The sequence below is a fragment of the Asparagus officinalis genome, chromosome 9 (assembly GCF_001876935.1).
Source record: "Asparagus officinalis chromosome 9, Aspof.V1, whole genome shotgun sequence".
NCBI classification, from domain to species: Eukaryota; Viridiplantae; Streptophyta; class Magnoliopsida; order Asparagales; family Asparagaceae; genus Asparagus; species Asparagus officinalis.
Genome location: NC_033802.1, coordinates 34,616,355 through 34,644,043, shown reverse-complemented (window position 1 = coordinate 34,644,043; position 27,689 = coordinate 34,616,355). Strand labels below are relative to the sequence as shown.

The 27,689-nt window shown below is 36.5% G+C and overlaps 2 protein-coding genes across 3 annotated transcripts; one reads left to right on the top strand and one right to left on the bottom strand.

Moving 5' to 3' along the window:
• On the top strand, window positions 1,849–2,601 carry LOC109823358. The gene has a single exon (XM_020389634.1). It carries the CDS (start codon window positions 1,849–1,851, stop codon window positions 2,599–2,601), a length of 753 nt encoding a protein of 250 aa, XP_020245223.1.
• On the bottom strand, window positions 7,100–26,288 carry LOC109823833 (phosphatidylinositol/phosphatidylcholine transfer protein SFH9-like). Of its 2 annotated transcripts, none has more exons than XM_020390230.1 (13): window positions 25,818–26,288; window positions 21,089–21,188; window positions 19,050–19,316; window positions 18,896–18,973; window positions 18,673–18,774; window positions 18,542–18,591; window positions 18,342–18,441; window positions 17,676–17,771; window positions 17,532–17,600; window positions 16,903–16,972; window positions 8,234–8,586; window positions 8,069–8,143; window positions 7,100–7,651 (listed from the first exon to the last, which is right to left on the bottom strand). In XM_020390230.1, the coding sequence occupies exons 1-13, from the start codon at window positions 25,967–25,969 to the stop codon at window positions 7,559–7,561; spliced, it is 1,605 nt and encodes a 534-aa protein (XP_020245819.1). In that variant the 5' UTR covers window positions 25,970–26,288; the 3' UTR covers window positions 7,100–7,558. The 2 variants fall into 2 exon arrangements, with proteins under 2 accessions (XP_020245819.1, XP_020245820.1); XM_020390231.1 differs by having other exon boundaries at window positions 21,089–21,178; window positions 25,818–25,956.

The following is a 27,689-nucleotide window of genomic DNA, read 5'->3' as shown; positions in this document are numbered from 1 at the left end:
TATATTAAGGATAAAGTTTGGTTAGTTTGTGTGTAAAACTTGGACTATTGTTTCTTTGTATGTGATTGACTGATGTGTGATATCTGGGTGATTTGTTTTGATCAGTAAAAAATGAAAACTGTCCCCTTTGGTATAAAAATCATCCTCATAGATCACAAATAAAATTGTTCCCATAGACAATATAACTGTCCTCTTAGGTCAAGCTCGAAACCGTCCCCCTTGGTATAAAAATCGTCCCCATATAAACCGTTCCCCTTGCTATCAAATTGTTCCCATTGCTTAGAACCTAAAAACCGTTCCCCTTGCTATCAAACCGTTCCCGTTGCTTAGAACCTAAAAACCGTTCCCCTTGATATACAACCGTTCCACTTGCTCTAAACTAAGAACCGACCCCTTAGCACAACCGTTCCCTTATGGTACTATTGGGGACGGTTTACAAATCGTTGCACTAGGAGCATAAACCGTCCCATTAGACCTACGGGCACGGCTGCAAACGAGACGGATGTAGAACCGTCCCCATAGGCCTAGTGTGACGGTTTCCATGCCTAGGGTGACGGTTCACAACCGTCCCCATAGGCCTCAAATGTGGTAGTGATTGCTCTTTGATGGAGAGAGAGTGGAAAAAAGAGTATATATCTCGGTTGGTCCCTAATACCTGCTCTTAAATTTTCGAAAGAGAAAATACACAATCTATTAGTGAAGAGATAAGGTTTAGAAGATCTTCTCGAAATCAACATCCATTATCCATTGTGTGAGACAACAATGGCTGGAGGCTAGTTTAATTAATTCTTGCTTCCGTTTGATATAGATTATATTTTTCAGTTTCTAAACATGTTTGGATCAAGTATTTGAATTTCTATCATGTTTAGATAACTTTTAGTAATTTAAATTTATTATCATTTGGTATCAGAGCATTGATTGTAGAACTTATGATTTTCCATCATGATATTTATTTTTCATTTTTTCTTAATTAATAGTTCATTGTGAAAATCATTTGTTCTAAGATCTTGGTATAATGATAATCAAATCAATAATGAAGTTTAGTTTGATTTGCTTAAGAATTAGGAGTTAACATGTTCAAAATTGTAAAATTCGGATCTAACTGCTTATTCAATATGTATACATATTTTGATTGTACTAAATACTTTAGGGGCAATAGCCTAGTGGTAAGGCTTGAGGATTTGGCCTAGAGGTTTGGTGTTCAAACCCCTAGGGCTACACTATATATTATAAGTCTTTGATGGGCCTTGGGTCTCTTGGGATCTCTTTGAATTCTAATAATGTTTTTGTTTGCTTTCATTTTTTTATGTTGCATACATTACATATTTGATAATTTCTGCTTGATGTTTATATTTGTGCATGTTAGATCTATTGTGTTTTATCAAGTGATGTTTATAATTAACCCATATAGTTTAATTAATTTGGGAGTAGCCACAGCATCCTTAATTAATTAAAACTGTATAATAAGGTTGTTATATCACTTGTTAAGGATCTTATTTAGAAAGTAAACATTAATTATGATTAATCGGATGTGATATAATAAATTTTATCCCATAGGAATTTTTATTGTATCTGTATGATTAATTAGGATAAAATGTCAAATTATATTTTCTAATTTACCCACAGGGATTAGGAAATGAAGCATAATTTGATAGTTTTATCATGAAGTTAAGATAAATCTAATTAAATTGTAACTTTAGCCCACAAGCAAGTTTTATGTCACTAGATTTATATATTTGCATGATTTTACATTGGTAGAATATGTCATATTTTGTTAGCTTCAAATTTAGTAACATGAGCATGATTATTTAATTTACTGCAACAATTCCATCTGCTAATTACTCTGATATGAAATGTGATGTTCCCGAGCTCAAAAGGGACAACTACAAAGTGTGGAAGGAGAGAGTTCTCCTTCATTTGGGATGGATGGACATAGACTATGCCATAAGGAAGATTGAACCCCCTACAGTTACTGAAATCAGCACTTCAGATGAAATTCAGCTTTATGAAAAATGGGAACGATCCAATCGTCTCTGTGTGATGTTCATAAAGACTAAAATTTCTGCTGGTATAAGGGGTTCAGTCGAGCAGGTCGACAATGTGCAAGATTTACTAAAGGCTATCGATGAGCAGTTCGCCACTTCAGACAAGGCAATGGCGAGCACCCTAATCGTACAGTTTTCATCCTTGAGGCTCACCAGCGTAAGGAGTGTGCGTGATCATATCATGCGCATGAGGGATATTGTGGCTCAGTTGAAAGTATTGGAGGTTGAGATGTCTGAAGCCTTCCTCGTTCACTACATCCTTTGCATCTTACCTCAGCAATATGGCCCATTTAAGATATCCTACAACACACATAAGGACAAATGGTTGATCAATGAATTGTTGACCATGTGTGTTCAGGAAGAGGGCAGGCTGCTTGTGGAGGAAAAGGAAAAGAAAATTGTGAACTTTACTACCCCAGGGAAGTACAAGAAGAAGGATCAAGCCAAGGACAAGGGAAAGGGAAAATACCTCCTCAAAAGGACATTAAGAAAGAGATTGTGTGCTTCTTTTGCAAAAAGAAGGGGCACGTTAAGAAACAATGCTCCAAGTTCATGAAGTGGCTTGATAAGAAAGGTACTCAACTTTCTTTTGTTTGTTATGATTGATGTTAATCATAACACATAGTGGATTGATTCTGGTTCTACAATCCATGTCACCAATTCATTACAGGATTTACGAGATCTGCGGAAGCCGATGGGAAGTGAGCACAGCGTCTATTCAGGAAATAAGATGCCCTCACATGTGGAGACCATTGGCACGTGCAGACTGGTTTTAAGTAGTGGTTTTATTTTAAGTTTAGAAAAGACGTTTTATATTCCTAGTTTTTCTAGGAATTTAATTTCAGTTTCCAGACTTGTATCAGATGGTTATTCCTTTAACTTTTCAGATTTCGGATTTAATTTGTCTTATAAATCTGATGTTATTGGATGTGGTACTTTGTCTGATGGTCTTTTTCTCCTTAATTTGCAAAATGATAAAAACCATACTTCTATGCACGTTCATAAAATTATTGGTACTAAACGATGTGTTGTGAATGAAGAGTCTTCTATACTGTCGCATCGGAGATTGGGACATATCTCCATTGATAGAATTAAAAGGTTAGTGAATGATGGGGTACTTGGTACTTTGTATTTTACTGACTTTGAGACTTGTATAAGCTGCATTAAGGGTAAGCAGACTAACAAGTCCAAGAAAGGTGCCAAAAGAAGTTCTGAATTATTGGAAATCATACACACTGACATTTGTTGTCCAGACATGGATGCATACCATGATAAGTACTTCATCTCTTTCATAGATGATTACTCGCGATACATGTATCTCTACTTGCTTAACAGTAAGAATAAAGCACTAGATGCTTTTAAGGTGTTTAAAGTAGAAGTAGAGAAACAATGTGGCAAACAAATTAAGATCGTGAGATCCGATAGAGGTGGAGAATACTATGGTAGATACACTGAGAGTGGCCATGCAAATGGTCCATTTGCGAGGTTTCTTCGTGAAAATGGGATTGTTGCCCAATATACTTTTCCTGGCTCTCCGGACCAAAATAGAGTAGCTGAAAGAAGAAACCGAACATTATTGGACATGGTGCGTAGCATGCTTGCTAGCTCCAAACTTCCTAAATCCTTGTGGACTGAAGCTCTCAAGACGGCTGTGTACATATTAAACCAAGTTCCGACCAAGGCTGTCCCAAAGACTCCTTTTGAGTTATTCAAAGGTTGGAAACCAAGTTTGCGACATGTACGTGTTTGGGGATGTCCGTCCGAAGTAAGAGTCTACAATCCACAAGAAAAGAAGTTAGACCCAAGGACCATAAGTGGGTATTTCGTTGGATATGCTGAAAGGTCTAAGGGATACAGATTTTATTGTCCATCTTATAGTACTAGGTTTGTGGAATCAAGAAATGCTAAATTTCTTGAGAATTACTTGATTAGTGGGAGCGATCAATCTCAGGGCGTTGGTCTTGAGAAAAATCATTTAGATGCTCATTGTGCCACTTCAAGCAACAGACTAATCGTTGTTGTTAACAACGCGCCTATAGTACAAACGCGTGTTGAAGAACCAGTTCACGAAATACCACAAGCTGTTGATCCTGATTTAGTAGATGTTGAAGTTCAACAAATACCTGAAGCTGTTGAACAACTAGCTGAACAACATGATCCTGATCCTCAGGAAAATGTTGATGCAGCATTAAGAAGATCTCCTAGTGTAAGGAAATCGGCGATTCCTAGTGATTATGTCATGTATCTACAAGAGTCTAACTATATTATTGGAGCCGAAAATGATCCTGAGACGTTTTCACAAGCCATGAGTTCTGAGATTTCAAACTTATGGTACAATGCCATGAAAGATGAGATGGATTCTATAGCGTTAAACCGAGTATGGGATCTCGTCAAGTTGCCTGATGGTATAAAAACCATTGGATGTAAGTGGGTTTTCAAAACAAAGAAAGACTCACAAGGCAACATTGAGAGATATAAGGCCAGACTCGTTGCCAAAGGATTCACTCAAAGAGAGGGAATCGACTACACGGAGACATTTTCTCCTGTAACTAAGAAAGATTCTCTTCGGGTCATTATGGCATTGGTTGCCCATTTTGATTTGGATTTGTATCAAATGGATGTGAAAACGGCCTTTCTTAATGGTGACCTAGAGGAATAAGTTTATATGAAGCAACCTGAAGGTTTCTCCTCTAGTAATGGTGAGCACTTGGTCTGTAAGCTTAATAAGTCCATATATGGATTAAAACAAGCTTCACGCCAATGGTATTTGAAATTCCATGACGTTATCACTTCATTTTGTTTTGAAGAGAACGTCATGGATCAATGTATATACCAGAAGGTCAGTGGGAGCAAGTTTTGCTTTCTTGTGCTATATGTGGATGATATTTTGCTTGCGGCAAATGATAAAAGTTTGCTATATGAGGTGAAACGGTTCCTCTCGAAGAACTTTGATATGAAAGATATGGGTGAGGCATCTTACGTCATTGGCATTAAGATCCATAGGGAAAGGTCTCGAGGGATTTTGGGTTTGTCTCAAGAGACCTATATCGGTCTCGAGGGATTTTGGGTTTGTCTCAAGAGACCTATATCAAAAAGGTTTTAGAGAGATTTCGGATGAAGGATTGTTCACCGAGTGTAGCACTTAGAGAGATTTCGGATGAAGGATTGTTCACCGAGTGTAGCACCTATTGTGAAGGGTGACAGATTCAGCCAAAATCAATGCCCTAAAAATGAGCTCAAGCAGTAACAGATGAAAAACATTCCATATGCTTCAGCCGTTGGAAGCCTAATATATGCTCAGGTCTGTACCAGACCTGATATAGCATTTTCTATTGGAATGCTAGGAAGATATCAGAGTAACCCAGGTATTGACCACTGGAGAGCTGCAAAGAAGGTGATGAGATACCTTCAAGGGACAAAGGATTACATGCTCATGTATAGACGGACCGACGATTTGGAAGTGGTTGGTTACTCTGATACGGATTTTGCTGGCTGTGTTGATTCACGCAAATCAACATCAGCATACTTTTCATGTTTGCCGGTGGAGCCGTGTCTTGGAGGAGTGCAAAGCAGACTTTGACTGCTACTTCCACTATGGAGGCCGAGTTCGTATCATGTTTTGAGGCTACGTCACATGGTGTATGGTTGAAGAGTTTCGTGTCGGGGCTTAGAATTGTGGATTCAATTTCTAGGCCAATAAGACTGTATTGTGAGAACTCAACTGCTGTTTTTATGGCTAAGAATAACAAGAGTGGTAGTCGTAGTAAGCATATCGACATCAAATACTTAGCCATTAGAGAACGTGTTAAGGAAAAGAAAGTGGTCATTGAGCACCTTAGCATTGAGCTGATGATTGCTGATCCTTTGACTAAAGTCATGCCACCAAAGAATTTCAAGGATCATGTAGTAAGAATGGGACTTGGTTCCATGATGTAAATATTCATTATACGTACATTTGATATTTTATTGAAACTCTTATTCAGTTGATATTTCTCATTTGTTTTGTGCACATACATATTTGCTTATTTTATTGAGAAATATCATTAAAGTTTGGACCTCGAATAAACATAAGGCTTATTCATTAAGTCGTTCGGGATTGAGAGACACGATACATTGTGATACATGGAAGATACTACTCAACATTAGAGAACCTATCGCCATGATTCATGTATTTTGTTTTTCATTAAGGTGGATGATGGAATGTTTGGACCAAGTGGGAGAATGTTGGTTTTATTTTCTCGTTTGGTTACAAAGTGGGACAATAACTTCCCATCATCAAGAGAGTTGGTTATAACTTAACCAACCACTTTGCTCACTAATTCGGTTATTGCTCTTTGATGGAGAGAGAGTGGAAAAAAGAGTATATATCTCGGTTGGTCCCTAATACCTGCTCTTAAATTTTCGAAAGAGAAAATACACCATCTATTAGTGAAGAGATAAGGTTTAGAAGATCTTCTCGAAATCAACATCCATTATCCATTGTGTGAGACAACAATGGCTGGAGGTTAGTTTAATTAAATCTTGCTTCCGTTTGATATCGATTATATTTTTCAGTTTCTAAACATGTTTAGATCAAGTATTTGAATTTCTATCATGTTTAGATAACTTTTAGTAATTTAAATTTATTATCAGTCGCAATCTGATCATAGTTAGAATCAGAGGTTAGGATTAGGAATTTGAAAGAGATAGAAAGTTGTTGAGCGATAAAAGAGAAATGTAGAGGGAGAGAAAGTGTCATTTGCGCTCTTTCTTGGTAATGGAGGGGCAACTATTATTTTGTAAATTAATTTTATTTTTATTTTATTTTTTTGAATTTGAATTTGAAATTCAAAGATGGCAGGCTTGCTTTTGACGTGGGTGAAAATGTTAGCAAGATGTGGTTGGGCCCAAAAAATTTTGCGTAAGTGCTACAGTATTATTGGTGGTTTTACTATTGGTGATGACATGGCTCCTTTTGATTGGGCCACTTAGGATTTACCGTTCATCAAAGTTTTTTCATTGTTCTACTTCAGTTAAAAAAAGTAGTTGATATAGGAAATTCTGAAGCCACAGGGTGTTCACATGAGAATAAATATAAAATATGTCTGTATCCTCCGCTTATTACATTAGCTGCGTTATTTTTCTCATGATAGCAGGAGCTCAGATGCAATATCAAACCATCGCTCGATACTTGACTTATTGAGAGTTGCTGCTCTATACAGGATGAATTTCCTAAAACATTCTACTCAGAATGTTCGTGAATCCTTATATTTGCAATATTAAATTTACAGATGATACAACAATCATTTCAAACTTTTGAAACTATAAAGCATGAATTAAAGATACCGTGCTTATTAGGCACTCAAATACTTGCTATCAGCAGCAGCTTTCTTTGAGGTGATATAAGCCGCAGCAATTAAACACCAAAAAGGCTTCACTTTATTGCTTCAAGTGTGTAACACAAACCTGTAAGAATCACCCATCATATCTAGGATGTGATGCCCCTTAAATCACCCCACAAAAAAAAAAGTATTTCACAATTGGGCAGTATATTCTCTTTCTCCTGAAAACAAATATGATCTTTCTGGTTGAAGAGAGTTGCGATCATTAAACCAACATGATTTTCTCTGCAGATGATAAGGGATGAGAATTTAGATGCATATTGCACTTTATGGGCGACGAGAGGAAGGAACCAACCAGCATTTAGTAACAGGGTTAACTGCGGATAAACCTCTCCCTACTTTCACCCCCAATTGTGGATAGATCCCCTGAAGTTCTATTGTTGCTGATAGATCCTGAGCAAAATTTTCACTCTTTTATTCAGATCTATTTGTCAAAAGACAAATTTCTCTTTCTCAAAGTGGGGAAAGTCCAAGAACTTCACTCAAGGGGCCTATTTGTAACAACAGAACTACAGGGGGTTGATGTCCAATTGGGCGACAGTATAGGGGTCCTATCCACAACTAAGAACTAACTGTTAGTAATATTCCAGCTGAATTCAGGAAAATAAAGTCACATCAACAGTTAAATGATAAAAGCTTTACCTGTACACTGGTTTGCTTTAAAAACTCAAGCGACTCCGCTAATTCCTCTTGCCTCAAAGAGGAGGCACTCAATGCCTAAAAAATCATTCACAAAACTGTAAGCACATAATCTACAATTTAATCAAGATTGAACTGTTTGGTACAAGGAAAATGCAGAGCACTCACATTCTTTGTCTTCTGTAGATCATATTCTATTGACTTGATTCGAGTAAGCGACTCAGTAATCATGTTGTCTTTCTCCTGAGGAATTTTTGTAGGTTTCTTGGTTATCTCATGTACCATTTCTTCAAGCCTCTGCAACCGTTCCAAGCATGGAGTAACAGAATCTTCTCTGATATCAAGTTGAGGAGTGTTGACACTCAAAGAGTACGATTCTGCATTAGGAGCACTGAAATTGCCCAGACCACGGAATAGATGAAAAACTGCAAGTAATTTAACAAGGAAACTGGCTACAGCTCTCGCCAACTGAATGAAGATAGACCCAGAACTAGGAGAGATAAAGTGATCACTTGAAGAACCTGCAAAAAAGTCCAATATCCTCTAGTAAATCTTTACTACTGTAACCGCATTCGTATGGTTATGCATTTGGATCAACTGCATAGGTCCCGAAATTACAAAAAGTAGAGTCAGACAGGGAGAGGCTGAAGTCAAAGTCCTCGGACATTGTAATCAATGGCATCACATTTAATTAAAGGAAATTAATTTACTAGGTTTTCAATCTTAATTAGAATGGAACTAATAAACGATATACTGTCATGAACTGAAATATGGAGATTCTTTCTCTTGCCGGATGTTTGGTTAATGAGTAAAAGTAACTTATGACTCTTTCGTCATTTCTGTCATCATAGGTTAAAATCAATGGATTCAATCACGTGTGTTCTAAAACTTACCTGCAGGGGCATGGCATCTGCAAAAAATTTAGGCAATGGGTTTATACTCACAAGCAATTTACAGCCCACTTGATTATTTGCTTTCAATTACTTAGGCTGCCCTTTCAATATTCTTTTATGGTTCCATATAAGCAGGGCTTGAAACTTTTCTCGATAACTATTGCCTAGCAGTTTAGACTTCACATGAGTGTGAAGAGGTGTCTCTGTTGCTAACATGCACGCTCCAAGGTTAAGTATCAGAGACTTCTAAAATTCTGCTCAATATAGTATATTTCAGATTCCAAACACTGAAAGAACAAAAATTTCTGCTCTTGTCATGCAAAGTTTAATTCATCAGATGTTAATTATATGTTTAGTTTTCGTTAAGAGAGGGCTTCCTGGAATCCACCAATCAAACAAGCCGAGAGAATAATCTTCACCGAGTCAATATCCAAAACAAACCAGCAGAACAATCTTTGTCAAACCAATCTCTTAAAACTGACAGTTTCATTAATGATAAGTTAGTGGGGGCAGTGGGGCATCAACATAATGAGTTGTATACAACTATACTGTTAATGTTTCAATATAAGAACCTGAAGAGTGCCTATTCCTTAGTAAAGAGTAAAAATATGTGATTTGATTAAGTTTTAACATTATCAGTAAACATCATATATTGTATTCTTAGAATGTGTGCATTTTAATTACGCAGGATCTATCTACATATGAATATTGGTGTGCTCTTTTACTATAATCCTATGATCTATCACTATATTGTTGTTAGTAGGATTATTATATTTACTAGCAGTATTCTTAGCACTTGTGTTGCAGTGTCCATTTGCATTGTTCTGAATCTAGGATTCAGTGACTAACAATTCATCACCTTCCTGGATCATGTAGAGAAAAACATGTTCAAGTAAGGCAACAGGAAATGGATTATTTATAACGAAAGTGAAAATTAAAATACTCAGAAACTGCAATATAAACAATCCATATGATTTTGACTGTGAGGACATGTAGTTCTATATTAGCCTTTTGCAGTCAATCAGGACTACCAATTTTTCATTTTAACATCCATTGTAAGATAGCAAACTCTTTATCTCTCTTAGTTAATCATTGAATAACACATACTTACTATTGAATAACACGAACTTGCTATTGATCAAAGACATCTAACACCTTCTGGTGCATGCCTTGTCTCTCAGTACAATACATAACTAAGTTTGTTGCCTAATTTGTTTCTTTGTACTCCAAAAACAAAGTTAAGATCTAGCTTGCTTATCAAGAAATTGAGTACTAAAAAGCAATCAATAAACTTATTTAGACTATTATTCTACTGAGGAGAATATGCTTATCCACCACTAGTTCCAGTTAATCTCAGCTGAGGAATAGCAATTAAAGCTGAAGAATTTGAAAGGATGTCATGGGGCATGGTAACACTGAGGACAATGTGGAAGAATGTGCGTGGTGCTTCCATTAAATCAAGCTGAAGAATTGAAAAGATAACACGGGTCATGATAAACTAAGTACTAGTGTCATTTGGAGAATTTTACTGCATCTTTCTATATGTATAATTGAAGTATCAGATTTCCATGTCTCTGCTCAAGAATGTGTTAAGGGGCTGTTTGGTTCGCTATTATAAAGGGTGGAAAACTTAGAAAACCCCTCCACGTCAGATTTTTAGCCCTCCACGTCAGTTTTTTTGTTTCCGTCCATTTCTTTGTGCCGCTTTGGTTCGCTCGGATGGAAGAGGGAAAACTCTGCTGAAATTGTCGCCAACTAAGATTTTTTTTCCTCTCCGATTTCCTTCCCCAACCAAGTGAAATTGATGAAAACTCTGCCACGTCAGATTTTTTCCTTCTCTGCTTTGTTTACAAAAGTTTTTCTTTTTTTTCTATGCGAACCAAAGACAAGAAAAATAAATACATTGGTTTCCCACCATTTTTTATGTGCGAACCAAAGCAAAACAATCTATTTCTTGAAAAAATTTGGAAAACTCAAAACTTGTGTTTCTTTACATGGAATTGCATTTCTCTATATCAAAGAAACGAACCAAACAACCCCTAAGTTTCAAATTCAAGCTTTAGCATTTAGGAAGAGATTGTGGAAAAAAAACACTGCATATTTAATATTAACAAAATGGTCCATATAGTGGATACTCTTGAGGTTTACAAATTGCGTCCACCTTCCTGCAGAATAGCTTTGTTATAACTAAAACCAGGACACGAAAATAGCCTGACACATAAGAGGAATTCCTAAGATTTATAAATATTAAACTTTAAGGTCATCTAGGCCTCAGATAATGGTAACCCCATCTTTTTGTAGAAAAAGAGTCTAATGAATAGTGCATCTATCATTTTGTTTGAAATTTACAAGAAAAGGTCCCACTTTTTGTGTGTAGTAGTGCAGGAACAGTATAACTCTTGTGTACAGTTATTACTACAACATACAAAAACAATTGTAACTGGTTGCATCAATATGACACATGATAGCTAGTTATTGATGTAACTTTTCATCTTCCCTGTTATTATATATTATTTTTTCCCCTTCCTATGCCTTCTCCATTCTCTATGCTTTCCCCATAGGAAATAAATCTAAAACTTTCCAACTTCCTTGATATCCACCATAGCAACTTTACATCTTTTATCTTCTCTATGCATTCTCTCTAATCCCTTGTAAAGGGCCTACTCTTTTCATGCTAAGACCATCTCCAATAGGGGACAATTCAAATTCACATTATCCCCTTCCACATAACCTGTCACATCATCAAATGTCTCCACTATCACATACACTCCACAATAGAGGATAATTTAGAAAATAATTTACTTTTCTATCTCTCCTCATCACTCCCCATCATATATTTTATTATATTATATTTTTTTCATATGTGATATATGTATTATAATTAATATTATTATAATAATAATAATAATATAATTTTTTTATTTATAATTATTTAATTTTGATATTTATCAAATATTATTACAATATTAAAAACAAGACAAGATTTTATTGATGTAGATAAATCAACAGTACAATTTATTAAAAACACACAAAACAAACTAAAATTTGACAAAATTAAAATCGAAAGTTGAAAATTAAATTGCGGTTGCTCCAAACTTTTGCCAAATGTGCTCGACAAGATCCTCCTTCAATTGAAGATGTTTGGCCCTATCTCGAAGTTCAGATCTAGTATGAATATCTGATTCGGACCTACCTTGAACATCCACTTTAAACTGAGGTAACGTTTGTGTTTGGTAATCAAATGATGAGCTCGAGCTAGCAATGTTTGATGGTTCAAAGTCAACGTTCTCCCAGTTTCGACTATAAGTATCTCGTTCATCCTCCACTATCATATTGTGTAAAATAATACACGCTCTCATAATTTTTGATAAGACATTCAAATCCCACATTCTAGCTGGTTGACGAATTATAGCAAAACGTGCTTGGAGAACCCCAAATGCACGTTCCACATCCTTCCTACAAGATTCTTGTTGTTTTACAAACAATTTCGCTTTTTCGCCTTGGGGATATTGAAGTGATTGGACAAAGACAGGCCATTTGGGATAGATTCCGTTAGCAAGATAGTATGCCAAATTGTATTGATGATCATTCACAGTGAAGTTCACATGCGGAGCTTCACCTGCCTCAATGTCATCAAAGACAGGTGACTTTTCAAGCACATTTATATCATTCAATGTACCTGGCAATCCAAAAAAGGCATGCCATATCCACAAGTCATAAGAAGCAACCGCTTCGAGTATTACTGTTGTTGTGCCTATACGTCCACTGGTAAATTGACCTTGCCAAGCCTTAGAATAATTTTTTCATTGCCAATGCATGCAATCAATACTTCCAATCATTTCCGGAAAACAGCGTTCTTCGCCTACTTTTAGTAGTCGTTGGAGGTCTTCCTCATTCGGCCTTATCAAATAGTCATTCTCAAATATGGCCACAATACCTTCACAAAACTTGCTGACACACTCTACTGCAGTGGTTTCTCCAATCTTTACGTATTCGTCACAAGCATCAGCTGCAACACCATATGCTAACATGCGTATAGCAATAGTACACTTTTGAATTGGCGATAAACCACGCTTTCCAGCACTATTTCTCCTCTGAGTGAAATACGTGTCATAATTTGCGAGAGAATCTACAATTCGTAGAAATAGTGATCGTTGCATTCGGTATCTCCGACGAAATTGGTGGTCGGTGTATGTGGGAGATTCGACAAAGTAGTCTTTCATCAGCCTTTAATGGGCAGCTTCATGGTTTCTCTCTATGTATGTCCTCTTATGGGATCGATTACTTGCAGCTTGTAACTCTTCAAGTAATTGTTGTTGGCGTTTGAGTAAAGATTCCTCCAAATCCCATTGTTTTTGGAGTTCCTCTAAGTTAAACTCATATGGGGGTGGATTCATCTAAGTAATAATTGTGTAGATAAAATTGGTAATGAAGTGATGTGTAATAAGTTCAATATCCAAGTGGTATTTATATTACCCAATCTTAGATTTTTAGATATCACATGTGAAGAGAGAAGGTTTGTTTGTAGTGTGCAAAGATCACATGTGAAGCAACATTGATTTTGAGATGTTCAAGAGATAAAGGTTTGGACTGTAGTGTGCAGAGATCACATGTGAAGTAACATTGCTTTTGATATGTTCAAGAGATAAGGTTTGGACTGTAGTGTGCAGAGATCACATGTGAAGCAACATTTATTTTGAGATGTTCAAGAGATAAGGTTTGGATTGTAGTGTGCAGAGATCACATGTGAAGCAACATTGATTTTGAGATGTTCAAGAGATAAGGTTTGGACTGTAGTGTGCAGAGATCACATGTGAAGCAACATTGCTTTTGATATGTTCAAGAGATAAGGTTTGGACTGTAGTGTGCAGAGATCACATGTGAAGCAACATTTATTTTGAGATGTTCAAGAGATAAGGTTTGGATTGTAGTGTGCAGAGATCACATGTGAAGCAACATTTATTTTGAGATGTTCAAGAGATAAGGTTTGGATTGTAGTGTGCAGAGATCACATGTGAAGCAACATTGCTTTTGATATGTTCAAGAGATAAGGTTTGTTTGTAGTGTGCAGAGATCATATGTTTGGACTTTTACGTATGTAGGCTGTCTAAAAATCACAATAGATAGTTGATCCCATAACAAGTTTCGATCTTCTAGAGGAGCCCTTAGCTTTTTTCTTTGTCGTGTCTCTACCTTCTGGGCGTACAAAAGAAGGAACTGATGAGCATGAGATATCACCTTCCCCGCTACTCTTCCTTTTACTTCCACTACTTTGAGATGCACTAGATCCAACCATATATTTTGGTTCATTACGAACCAACTTCCATTCTTCAAGCAAAGCAAAGTTTTTTTAGTTTCTTCAACAAACAAATCTTGAGCTCTTGCTATGTAGTTGTCGTCTGTCCAACCGCTACGCCTCTCTGCTAATGCTTTTCTGTATACACCAACCCACTTACCAATTTTTTTGTTGAGATCACTGTAATGACTTTTACATTGTTGTTGACTCCTATGAGGGTCAGTTGTTGAATGCTCATTCAAGTAAGCAGCAATTTTACCCTAAAAAGTATCACCCTTTTGGCCACTACCCAATTCACTATCATTACTGAAGTGAAAATAACTAGTTAAAAGTTCACTATCATTACTGAAGTGAAAATAACTAGTTAAAAGTAGTTTGTTTTGCTCGACACTCCAAACCGAATAACTAGATTTAGAAGTATTTTTCTTAAAAGTAGTTTGTTTTGCTCGACACTCCAAACCGAATAACTAGATTTAGAAGTATTTTTTTGTGTTTCGGGCAAAAAACTATATGGTGTGTCATCACCAGCACTTCCAAGAGATATTTGAGTGGAAAACTCGGGTACATCTGTTGATCCACTGCTAAAATGAGGAGTAACTTGCTCGGTGTTTTGATTATTGATATTGGAGAAACCACCATAATTACTTCCACCAAACTCAGTTTGTTGCCCATATTCCATATAAGGGAAATTATAAGGATATTGCATACCAAAATTAGATGGCATCATATACGGCATCTAAAAATTGGATGACATGTTTTAAAGATTTTCAGGACGTTGATTATTGGAATTTTGAGGTTGGTTAGGAAACATATAAGTTGGGGGACGATTAAAATTTTGATTAGGGTCCATTTTGAAAGAGAGCAAAGAAGTTGGAGGAAGAAAGAAATTTTGGAGAAAATACTCAAAAAATTTTGGTGTCCAAATGAAGCAAAGTTGGTCTCTATTTATAGATCTCGAAAAAAGAAAATTAATGGTGAATTTTTTTTTTAATTTGATCAATTTATTGGTAAAAAATACCATTTAAAAAGAGGGTGGAAAAGAAAAATGCATCAACCAACACGAAGCTACCACATGTCACGATTGCACCTCACCTCCTTTGTGTTTTCTCCCGCGGATAAATGAGCACTCCAGCAGCAAACAATTGCTTTTACAATGACACATGGCGCGATTTGATTGCTTTTCACTACAATAATTCTAGATTTATTGAATAATTCCCTCCAAAAGCCACATCACTTCACCTTTACAATTATTCTTTGCTGGAGCAAATAATTCACCCAATTATACACTATTGGAGATGGTCTAATCAAGAACATTCCCTCTTATGCGGAAACATAAAATCATCTCCTATCTACAGGAAGTGATGTTATATATCTGCTCTTGTCTAATAATCTTGGTTCTGAAAAGTGCAACCATGTTATCTTGTCGGTTCTGAAATAATCTTGTTAATAGCATATATTTTCAAGTGAAAAAGTTGTTAAAATAAAAATATTACAATACGATGGGAGCAACAGCACCGTAATACTCTTGTGCATTATGGGGTAAAAGCGAGTAACGTACAACATATGAAACCATTCTCCTATTAGGGGAAAAAGCCTCAACTTCATGCCCTGTGATTTATGCTACCAATGATAATGTGAGTATAATCAAGTTTGCCAGGTTTGTCTTAAATCTGGGGATTGTTATTATGTTGAAAACCTGTTACTCTTTACTAGATGCAAGAGCAAACTTCAGGATATTCACATCATCCATACGACTCTATTAAAATGTCAGTAAGGGTAGATAAAAATGAAGGAATGGAGGAAAATTCCTCAATTCATAGTTGAGTTCTTAGGAAAATTTGTGATTTGTATAGGGCAAAGTAGTGATTTTGAAAAAAATTGAATGGATGACATTTATCCATATCCTCCATGTCGCCCCCCTCCCTCTCTCCCCCCTCCCTCTCGACCCTTCTATAAGAAACCCATAAACAATCAAAATTTTCAACCACACCTACAAATAAAAATTTGAACACTAGAGGATTTAAAATAAAAAATGGCATATTAAAATATTAAATACTTATATTAGGATAAAAACCTTAAATTATAGTTGCAATGACCAAGAGATTTGTTAAAGAGGTATAGGATATTGACATGAGAAAGTCCTTTGATATTCAGAATAATGATTAACCGTGTATACAAAGGTATAGAAAAGAGAAAATAAAGATACAAAGTCCAAGTAGCAAACAATTCTGCTCACCACATAAATAAGTAAAACCATACATGTTAATCTTTAAATATATTAATAATATACAATAAATTATGGAAATAATATTTATATATCATGTAATATAAACTATTTTTTATAAAAATATTTTGCATTAATTTCTTAGAAACTACACAATTTATTTCTTATATCACGTGCATTACACATGTGCATTATGTATGTGCAAATTAACTAGTATTTGATAAATGTACATCGTAGGGTATGAAGCTCGTAGGTTGGAGCTGACGGAAGAAAATAGGTGGTATGGGTGAGTTTTTGCCACCATAGGAGTAATTTTCCTCTTCTAGCGGCTGGTGGCCATAAATCTCATGTACAAAATTAGAAAATTTTTGGGGAAAAAACTTTTCTTTATGTGATCACATATTAGGATAATAGGAGAGTTTACCTTCATAACCATTGTTGACATCAGACTGAGTGGTCAAACTGCCCTGGGAAACACTTTCATCCATCCTCGCCTGAGAAGATTTTATTATACAAGAGAAAGAAAATAAGAAAATGCAAACAAAAATAAACTTGAAAATTTCTCATGTTCTGAATATTCATGTAACTTTGCAAACGTTAGATAAATGCTCTTTTATAAGGGATCTAAATTTAAATAATGCATTGCTTTTTGAATCTTTTACTGGATTTCATGTTCACGCAGATGAGAACTCATCCATAAGGCAAAACCTAGGTTAAAGCCCTTGTAGTATTTAAAAAAACAAAAAAAGGCAATTTCGACCAACTGGACCATGCTATTTAAGCCACTGTAGTTGAACTGGGGACAGGTCCCACCTAGGTCGATTATAATTATGACAATTCATAATTACAAAACTAAGGTCCCAGATAATATTGGATTCAAGACTAGGACCAGAAAACAGAACCAATGTCAGTAAGCTGCAGAAAGATTAAGTTATGGCAATAAACAACTAAACATGCACAAATGAAAGCTGAAATTTAGACATCAATCAAAAATAAGGGGAAGAAACACAAGTATTAAAGAACTAAATGCAAATACGTGGGCAAAGGACTTACTTCATAAAATGAGTCCACATTTTTAACATTTGATTCTTGCTGTGTACACAACTCATTATACTTCAGCTCCTGCAACATGGCATATAATTTTAAAACCAAATATGCAGCTGGATAACTATTTAACTTTTTTAACACATCTACAACCTGTGATATGGGAGGCACAAGGTGCAAATTGAGTTCCTCTTGATCAGATCTATTAGTTATCTTCGTCGAGCTTGTCATTTTCTCACCGTTGACCAACTAGAGAAGAAGAAAGGGACAATCATGTAAGTTCAACTGCGAAAAGTAGTTCCTAAACTTCATGATGTTATCCACTAACAGGTTTTCTCTAATAAGGAAAAGTTCCAGTCCACTAATTTGATGTGAAAATGTGAAGGAAAAGGTGGAATTGGTCTGACAACGGCACTCAGGGAGGCTCCATCATCAGGGTTACATGTGCAGTGTTCGGTTTGCATGGAAGCGAACAAAAACATGTAACCGGAATGTAAAGTGGTATAAGGGAAAAAGATAGAATATACTGTTATTTTACAGAAAATACAAGACAAGGAAAACAAATAAAAATTCAATGATTACTGGGGAGTGATGGAATGAGAGCGTGATATATGTCCTAATTTTCCCTTTACATTTTCTGAAAAAGAAAAGTGAATAGATTGAAAACAATTACAACATCTAACTCAAACAATCAACAGAAATGCAAAGCAAAGATGCTGATAAGAGACATTATCTGGGGAAACATTCAAGGATTAAAAAGACTTGTCAGATGTAGAAAAACCTTCCAGGAGATGCAAACAGCACCTAACTGGATCGCACCTTAATTATTTCTGGATCCCTCCATGGTCCTTTATTGGATCTCAGGCAGCCACCTTCATTTTGACAAGTGCAAGAACCACCAAGAAAATCAGGCAGTTGACTGTCAATAGGAAAAAATGGAAAGGTAAATTGCATTTAGGATCAGAAGATCACATAAAACGACTAATAAATATGGAAAACTTGAACATACAAGAATGGACCTTATATCTATGATCTCTAGCAGCGTACTTTTATACCTATCTCCTAGAACCTGCTCAATTCATCAAAAAGGTGGAAAAAAACAAGTTATTCATAAACTCGTAGATGTTTAAGAATATGAATGTATGTTCACCTGTATCTTAGCAGATGTCCTAGGATCAATGAAATTTTTTAGGGCACTCCACAATAATCTGAAACCATTGCCAGCATTAACAATATACATCTGATTTAATATCTGCATGAATAAGCTAGCATCAAAATAGAAGTAGAAAACTAGCTTATGGGAAGTTGCTACATTTAGATTAAAAAAAAGGAAAATTTAACAATACTTTGTTGTTTACATAATAAATAATCACCTCCGGATAGTTATTGCTATCAATTTTACTGATGTGGATGACAACATCATGAGCTAATTTGCCAACGTTCATCCAGTTCTGCATAGCCAATTAAGTGAAAATGTAAAATTACTGATAAAAAACTGTTGGTACAAGAGCTTGTTGAGTATCATACCACTCCCTGCACATCTAATATTGTTGTCATAGTATCAATGTGCCTTTTAGCTGCAATTGAGCATGCTGGATATTTCTCAAGAAATACCTTTTCTAATGCCTGCACATGGTACTTCAAAAATCTCTCAACTGTGGTAACATTCATAAGCTTGTTTGGGTCAACTTTTCCTAGTCTTTCAATATACACTGGTCTTCCCTCCTTGTCCACTCCGTGATAACCATGAGGATAGTAATTAACCACCTCTTGCAGTTCGTCAAACATGAAATCCTACATGGAAACAAGTTCTTAGACCATTACAGCAAAAAATGAATAAACTTCAGACAAGTCAATTCAACCATCATTTTTTATGTTTACTTTGCTAGACAATAGAAGTAATAACAATTGCATTCTACTTCACATGGTATGCTTTTGAGTTATATTTGATGTAGAGTGACACATCCACTGTTCATGTTTGTCAATGTGCAGAAATATGCCATCTTATGTATGAAAAGGATTCTCAAGCTATAAGAGTCCACCTCGCAACCCTCTCAGGATGTGGAAGAGTTCTGAGCTTCTTCTTGCTACTTTTGGAAAGTGTTGTGTGTGAGGAACCTCGGCGCCAAGTAAACCCGAGGGACTGGGGCCACCATTTCACAGTCTAGGTCTAGGTGAATAGCACACGGTTGCAATGCCCATTAATTAGAAATTGACAATAGACATGCCACGGACATGGATCGACCCTTGGCCTTTTGAGCCAAGGCCCCAAGCCCAACCGCTATGCCACTTGCAAGGGGTAACTGTTGTAAGCTTTGCTCATTTAGAAATTGTGTTATTCGTGAGCTCAACGTGAACATTGATTTATTTTAAATATGATCATTGTTGTGATATCATCTCACCTTGGCATAGCGCATTTATCATATGCATGGTGTACTTTCAGAACTTATTTGCTATCAGTGTAGAACTCTTTTGTCCAATGCACTTTCTTAGTTTGGTAGTTCCTGCAGTTCATTGAATTTTGCAAACTCTTGAAGTAACTCACCTGAAGCTTGTCAGATGTTATAGGTATGGGTACTTGTGATGTCAGGTTGATAATATACTTACTGTACTGATGGTAATAGATATATTGATGGGCCTTGTCACTTATGCTGTGTGTGACTGTGTGCTTATGTGTGTATACATACCTGTATATAATACGTACATACATATACCTATATATATGTACAGATACAAGCAAACACGCATCATCATGTACATGTGCACATGCATTAGTTGGAGTCACTTGGAGGGCAGGCAGGCATGTGCATGAGTGAGTATGATGCTCTAATGAAATTTGGAATGGTTTTACTAACTTAGTTCTCTCCAACAAAACTTACATTCTTTACTATAATATTTCAAATTCCTTTTATGAGGACAAAGCTACTAACTAAACAACTTTTATAGAGGTCAAGTGACCAATGATATATATTAAGCCTGATTGCTGATCTTTCCACTAAACCACTGAATTTTGGGCATTTTACCACTCTGTGTAACAAGATGAACATGATTGATATTTATGCCTCAGCTTTGAGGAGGGATGTTAGAATAAGTATTAGACTAATCTAGGTTATTTTGTTCCAATGCAGCAACTTATGTGTTTCTTCTCTTCCTCTCAACTTATCATCTATAAATAGATTGGTATGGCTCATTAAAAAAAATATCTCCCTCAGTTTTCTCTCAACAGATAGAAATTACACCTGTAAAGATGATAGTAGCAAACTATAAGACATTGAAAAAACATATATATATAGTTGGGGCATTGGGCCTGTAAGAAAGTTAGTCATGCATTACATTCACGTCTTGTTAAGTACTATCGAATATAAAGCAACTAAATAAAGCTGAAAGAGTGAGATGTAGTGTAGCAACTAGCATGGAATGGAGACTACATTGGCACGTAAATATACCAAACCAAATATAGAAAAGTTATCATAAAGAAATAAGATTTTCAACGACTTACTTAGCATTCTTGAACTGATAGTAATACGATAAAAAACAGATAATGAAAATATGATATATTTACTAACCTGCACAATAGAATCTGTACCAAAGTCACTTCTCCACTGGAGCATGTCTGACCACATATGAGTTGCTTTATCAACATTATACCCTCTTGCCTTCAAAAATCTTAAAAAAAAGCCAATTAAAACGTCTAAATTGTGTCAAAAAAAATCCTAAATTGTGAGATAGTTAACAAATAAAAAATAATAGTTGAACGGAAGAATCTCTCAGCCTCCACTACAACCGCATGAGCGCACATGCACATCAGCATGTGATCAAGCAGGATATTCCCATTGAGACACATATGATCCTTCCATAAGTTTCTTTATGGTGCATACCAACGAGTAATAGTCTAATAGATGCAAAATGATTATCTTTAAGTGCGCACTATTTCACGTGTTACCTTTATAAGACAACGGTTATATTGTGACTCAAATATTGATCTCAAATCCAGTTCTTTGATTGGCTTGGTTCATATGGCCGAGACTTAGTGCAACTAATGTCTTGAAAAGGATTAGTTAACATTAAGTTGGTGATTAGAATTCTAAAATAATTGGTCTGTCCTAAAGCATCTTGGCACCCACATCAAGAGTAGCAATCCATGCACATGGATTGTTATTACTTGTATTCTCATTGGATGAGAACTAACAGAGATAAGGTCAAGCTTGTTAAGGACTCTAGAGTAAGTATTTGACTGTAATTCTAGAAGTTGTGATCCAAGAGATATTGAGGTGGCAGCAGCATCATATATAATATGCAGAAAGCATGTCTCGGAGATCATCAACTGCAGTTAAAATTCACTACAGCACAGAGAACAAGAGGTTCTCTTCGTTAAACCTATTAGTTATAAATTAGCTCTCTTTTGTCCCTATTGTTTAAGAGAGTTTGTGTTAGGCTTCCGGGGTGCAATTTTGGATTGAGTGATCTCCACTTTGTATTCCTCACTATTGGTAAAGCTATTCCCTTCCTTCGCCTGTGGACGTAGGCTACAAGCCGAACCACGTATATCTTTGTGTTCGTGTGTTCTTGATATTTTCCGTACTCTCGTGTGATTGATTTTAGTTTATCTTGGGGTTTTGTCATAACAAATTGGCACCAGAGCCCTCAGTTATCGATTGGACGAGAACATGGCAACAACCATTACGAAGTGGGATATGAATAAGGTTGTTGATAGCGGATCGCGGCGCGTCGCGGCGAAGTACCGCTAAGGCTATATCGGGCTATTGCGGTGAAATCGCAGCAAATAGCGCACAGTCAAATAGCGGTTAAATTTAAATATATTTAAATATCCTAAATAATAAGAAAATTCATAAAAAATCTAAAAATTCAATTAGTTGTAAATTTCTTGTATTATCAGTAAATAACAATTAGTAGGCTTGTTGTATGAATGAAACAATGAAGAAATTCAAGAAATATAGCATCATAATATGTGTGATAACGGGTTTAGCCGTTTTTAACCGCGAAAATCCGCTTTAAACCGCGAAAATCCGCTTTTAACTGTGAAAACCCGCTTTTAACCCGCAAAAATCCGCTTTTACGCGCTATTCGAATGAATAGCGGATTTTTCCGCTTAAGCCAGCCGCGAAACTCCTACGCGTAGCGCTGAAGGGCCGCGACCGCTATTCGCGCTGCTATAGCCCCGCTATTGGCCGCTATTTACAACACTGGATATGAACAAAATTGATGGAAACATTAGTTTTAGCCTTTGACAAGTTAGGATGATCGTCGTGTTAACACAAAGCGGATTGAAGAAGGCTTTGCTTAGGAAGTTGAAGAAACCGACTATTATGGCAGAGAAAGATAGGAACGAGTTGGATGATAGAGAGCTTTCACAGCGATCTAGTTATGTTTGACAAATAAAGTTTTGCAAGAAGTTCTCACAAAGAAGACAGCTGCTAATTTGTGGTCCAAATTGGAGGGTTTGTATTTGATGAAGTCGCTCACTAATCGCCTCCTCTTGAAGTAGCATTTATACACACTTCGCATGTCAGAAGGTACACTCATCAAATCTCATATTGGTGAATATAATTCTGTGATTACAGATTTGAGTAAGATTGAGTTAAGATCAATGATGAAATCAAACCCTATTATTATTGTATTCTTTGTCGTCATCCTACAAGCACTTCAGGGATACTATGGTCTATGGTCGAGATTTATTGGCATCAAGAATCTCAAAGAGAACTTGTTGAATAAAGAGAAGATCGACAAAGAGTTGACCACAAGTGAAAGTAGTGATAAGGCTGATGGTTTGTTTCTTCGAGGAAAATTGAAAGAAAGGGGCTTTGGGGTAACAGGTATAAGTCGAGGTATAGAAATTTAGCCTGCAGATATTGCAAGAAGAAAAGACACATCAAGACAGATTGTAATAGATTAAACAACAAAAATAAACAAAAAAAAATATAAAAAAAAATCAAAAGAGGACTCCGCTGAAGTTGGTATTGCTGAAGATGTGATTTTATTGATTACAGATCATAAAAATAGGAGCATGAATGATTTGATTTTGGATTCAGATTGTTCCTATCATATGTGTCCTAATCAGGATTGGTTCACCACATATGAAGCTATTGATGGTGGAGTTGTTCTTATAAGGAACAATGCCTCATGTAGGACTGTTAGGATAGGCACAAAGGCTTCTCGGGCTTGGTTTGAGCATTTTCGACAATCTTTTTTTCCCATTGGATTTATTGAGAGCCTAGCCGAGTACGCTCTGTTTTATCGGTCATCAGTCAACAGCCTCCGGCACGGCCATTCTCTTATTTTATGGTAATGATATGATAATTACTGGAAGTGATTCTTCTGCCATTTCTTCCTTGAAGTAACACTTTCAGAGTCAGTTTTTGAGATAAAGGATCTTAGATATCTTTGTTACTTTTTAGGTATTGAGGTCATTGCATCCTCTCATGATTATCTCCTTTCTTAGCAGAAGTACATTGCATACATTCTTGAGCGTTCTCAATGATCCTTACATTTCCACCACCCCTCTCTATTCCAATGGAGATGAACTTGAAGCTTCGACATAATGATGATGATCCTTTATCATAGCCCACTCAATATCAGGAACTTATAGGAGCATTGGTTTATCTTGTTGCGACATTAGGAACTTATAGGAGCATTGGTTTATCTTTCTGCGACATCAGGAACTTATATGAGCATTGATTTATCTTTCTGTGACACGTCTAGATATTGTTTATGCAATGCACACCTTAAGCAGTTTGTCAGTGCTCCTACTTTTGCTCACTATGTAGCTCTTCTTCTGGTTCTCTGTTATCTTCGTGGCACTATATCTCAGTTATTATTTTTTCCTATCAGACTCTTCTTTGTCTCTTTGTCTATACTCTGATATTGGAAGAGCCTATGATTTAGCCAATCGATGCTCCACCACTAGATTTTGTATTTTTCTAGGATCATCTTTTATTTCCTAGCGTAGTAAGCATCAAGTTGTTGTCTCTCATTCTAGTATAGAGTCTGAGTATCAGGCAATGGAAGATACTACAGTTTAGCCAAAATGACTTCGGACTCTTTTGCGAGATATTCATGTCTAAGTTCCTTCTCCAATCACTCTATACTGCATTAATCAATCAGAGTGTCATCTCCATTTCCACAAATCCCATATTCTATGAACGCACCAAACATATTGAGGTGGATTGTCATGTGGTTCGCCAAGAGCATGTTGCTAGTAACATTATTCTTTCATATGTTGCTTCCAAGGATCAAGTCACAGATTTGTTTAACAAGGCTCAAACTATTTCTAAATTTTGCTACTTCTTCTCCAAACTTTCGTTTTTTGATCCACCGTGAGTTTGGGCGTGGGGGTTGTTATCTATGACTATAGTTCAGCCACCTACCTACAATTACAGCTTAGCCAACCTAGAGCTACAGTTCTACCATCTATATCTAGCGCCAGTAGCATCATTAATATAGCTCATATTCTACTGTACAATTTATATATAAATACTGGGTTTCATACCCAATCCAATCAATGAGAAGCTCTCCTTCATTTCTAAGAATAACACTAATAAAGATGGAGGTTGCAATCGGTGTCTTTGTAGTTCTGTAAGGGTTCAGAGGACAATGATCACAATACTCAAACTGTCTACCAAGGAGTTGGTTCTAACCCAATACTTTAAAAGACTCTAACACACGAACACTATGTGGCAAGTTCACCTTCCTGCCTCTACCAATTGGAAAATAATAATATTAATAATAATTTGCATAGATACACTAACCTTATTTATCTGCACAGATTATGTGATTCTATAACTTCTTTCAACTCACAACTTGCGACATCCAACCTTTACAATCAACATTGCATAAATTTATATATCGTTTATCACAGTGGAACGTTAAATTGGGTCTGTACAAAATCGGTACCAAATTCTTCATGGCCTGGCAATGTCATAGTACCCATTAGAAATCCCTCTTTCATGATTATACACTCTCCTAAAAACAACCGTTTATCTCAACTGGATATCACTTGACTACCGTACAACAGTTCAGTTCTATTTGGTACCATTGAAAGACAAGTTAAATTGCTATTTTTGAATTAATACGTTAAACTTTTTCGCAAACGAATCCAGGTGCATCCACAGATTACTTCTTAGCAAACACCCAGATCATAAAAACTCAATTACAGCCAATTTAGAAAACTAAAGCCTCCAACTTGCCAAATCATAACTAGTACCAATTACCAATTATCATCAACTTCACGAATTCAAACAAGTCAATCTCCAGAAAAATAAAAATAAGACCAAATACCTCCTCATAGTAAAGTAATCATCGTGCCTCGCCGGCAACAAGTTTCTCTCGATCAGAATCTCCCTGAACTCCTTCACAGCCCGCTCCTCCTCCCCTTGCTTCTCCTTCTCCTCCTCCTTTCTCCCTCTCCTCGACGATGATTTAGAATTCATCACAGCCCAGGTTCCCAAATCGACCCGATTGAACAAATAGTCAGAGAATGATTCCAAAAATTGACCCAGGTATGCTTCTCCTCAAGCTGCCCCCGTTGGTTAAAAGGGCAGAATGAGGAGGAGCGATCAGCAGGAGGGCTGCAAAAGGGATCAGATTCTTTAAGCTGATGAAAGCAATAACAAGGGCTTTCCTTTCAAAACCAAGACTGGGGATAAAAATGAGGAGAACCCAGCCAAATCTTTGGAGTCCAAGGTCTGGAGGCCGGGGGTTGGGGGGAGCTCGCGGGTCAACGCGGATACTAGAAATGTACAAAACAATGCGGTTGTGTCCCGCTTTTGGGTTTTGACGATGTTGGCCTTTCATATTTTAAATGAGCTTCTCAAATCATTCAAATTGCTATCAGGTCCCTCAAATCTTACACTACTTTAACTTAGTCCCTCAAATTATTCAAATTGCTATCAGGTTCCTCCAATCTTTGGCTTTTTTTTTTGAAATTATTCCCTCACATAAAGTAAGGAAGTAGCAAATAAGAGGAAAATTAGTTCTCCAAATCATTGAAATCACTATTAGGTTCTAAAATTCTCATAAGATGTTCCAAATTTGTCTCTTCGTTGCTATTTCTACACTTGACTGGAGGAACTACTTTTAAAATTACCAAGAATCTAGGGACCTAATAGTAACTTGACTGTTTTGGGGGACTAATTCATAATAGCTTGACATTTGAGGGATAACAGTAATTTACAAGATCTGAAAGGGGCTAATTTCATCATATAGAAGATATAAGGGACTATTACTTGGAAACCCCTTTTGCTTTTCCCATAAAAAGCGGAAATCTAGGAGACAATGGTGAGGGGTAGATATAGTTATGTGCTAATCACATCTTAGATTTCTTTATTGGGGCCCTTTTAATGGGCCTTTCGGTTCTTTACACGTCGATGCTAAACTAGGTACCTACATCATTTATTCTTTGTTATGCTTTTTAGTTTATGCGATTTATTCGTAGTGATTATTTGGTTGATATTGTTTGGGTAGAAAATTGGTTTCTTCATTGAGGTACTCATTACAACTTCAGTCGTTATAATAAAAATACAAAAAGATAGTCTTTTTATAAGACTTTTACACGATAAATATACAATTCTCGTCAAACAGCGCAGAGATCGTTTATCGGTCTTCTGCTTGTGTAGGATCTTGGCCTGTGACGGGGACGTTGATATCCTGGACCACCAAACGATCAGATCAGATTCGGAGCTTCGTCGATTCGCGAAGGAATCAAGAAGCCAAAGCGCTTATCTCGGCAACAGCGAGATAATTGCTCTTCTTAAGATCACTGCAACAGGGTAATCTTAAGGGACGAACTGGGCTGCAGATATGATGAACTCCTCTTCTTTATGCCGAAGAATCCGATGAAGTCTCATCCTCCTCTCTGAAATTCGTGGCTCTTCAGTCCTCAATTCGGCAGGGCTTCTCCGACGCTCGAGAATTCCAGATCTGAAAAAATAAAGGCCCTAGGGCTGTATTTATATGCTTCAGGAGCCCTGTGTTCGGATAAGAACGGCCGATTCCCTCTTATCTTTAGTTGAAAACCACTTAACCACATTATCAGATCAGTTGGAGCAAATCCAGGCGGTTAACCATCAAAAAACCGTCGAAAATAATTAAAATTAGCGTTTTTTGTATTGCAGATACTTCTGAGTGTCTTGGCCAAGCCGAGACACTTTG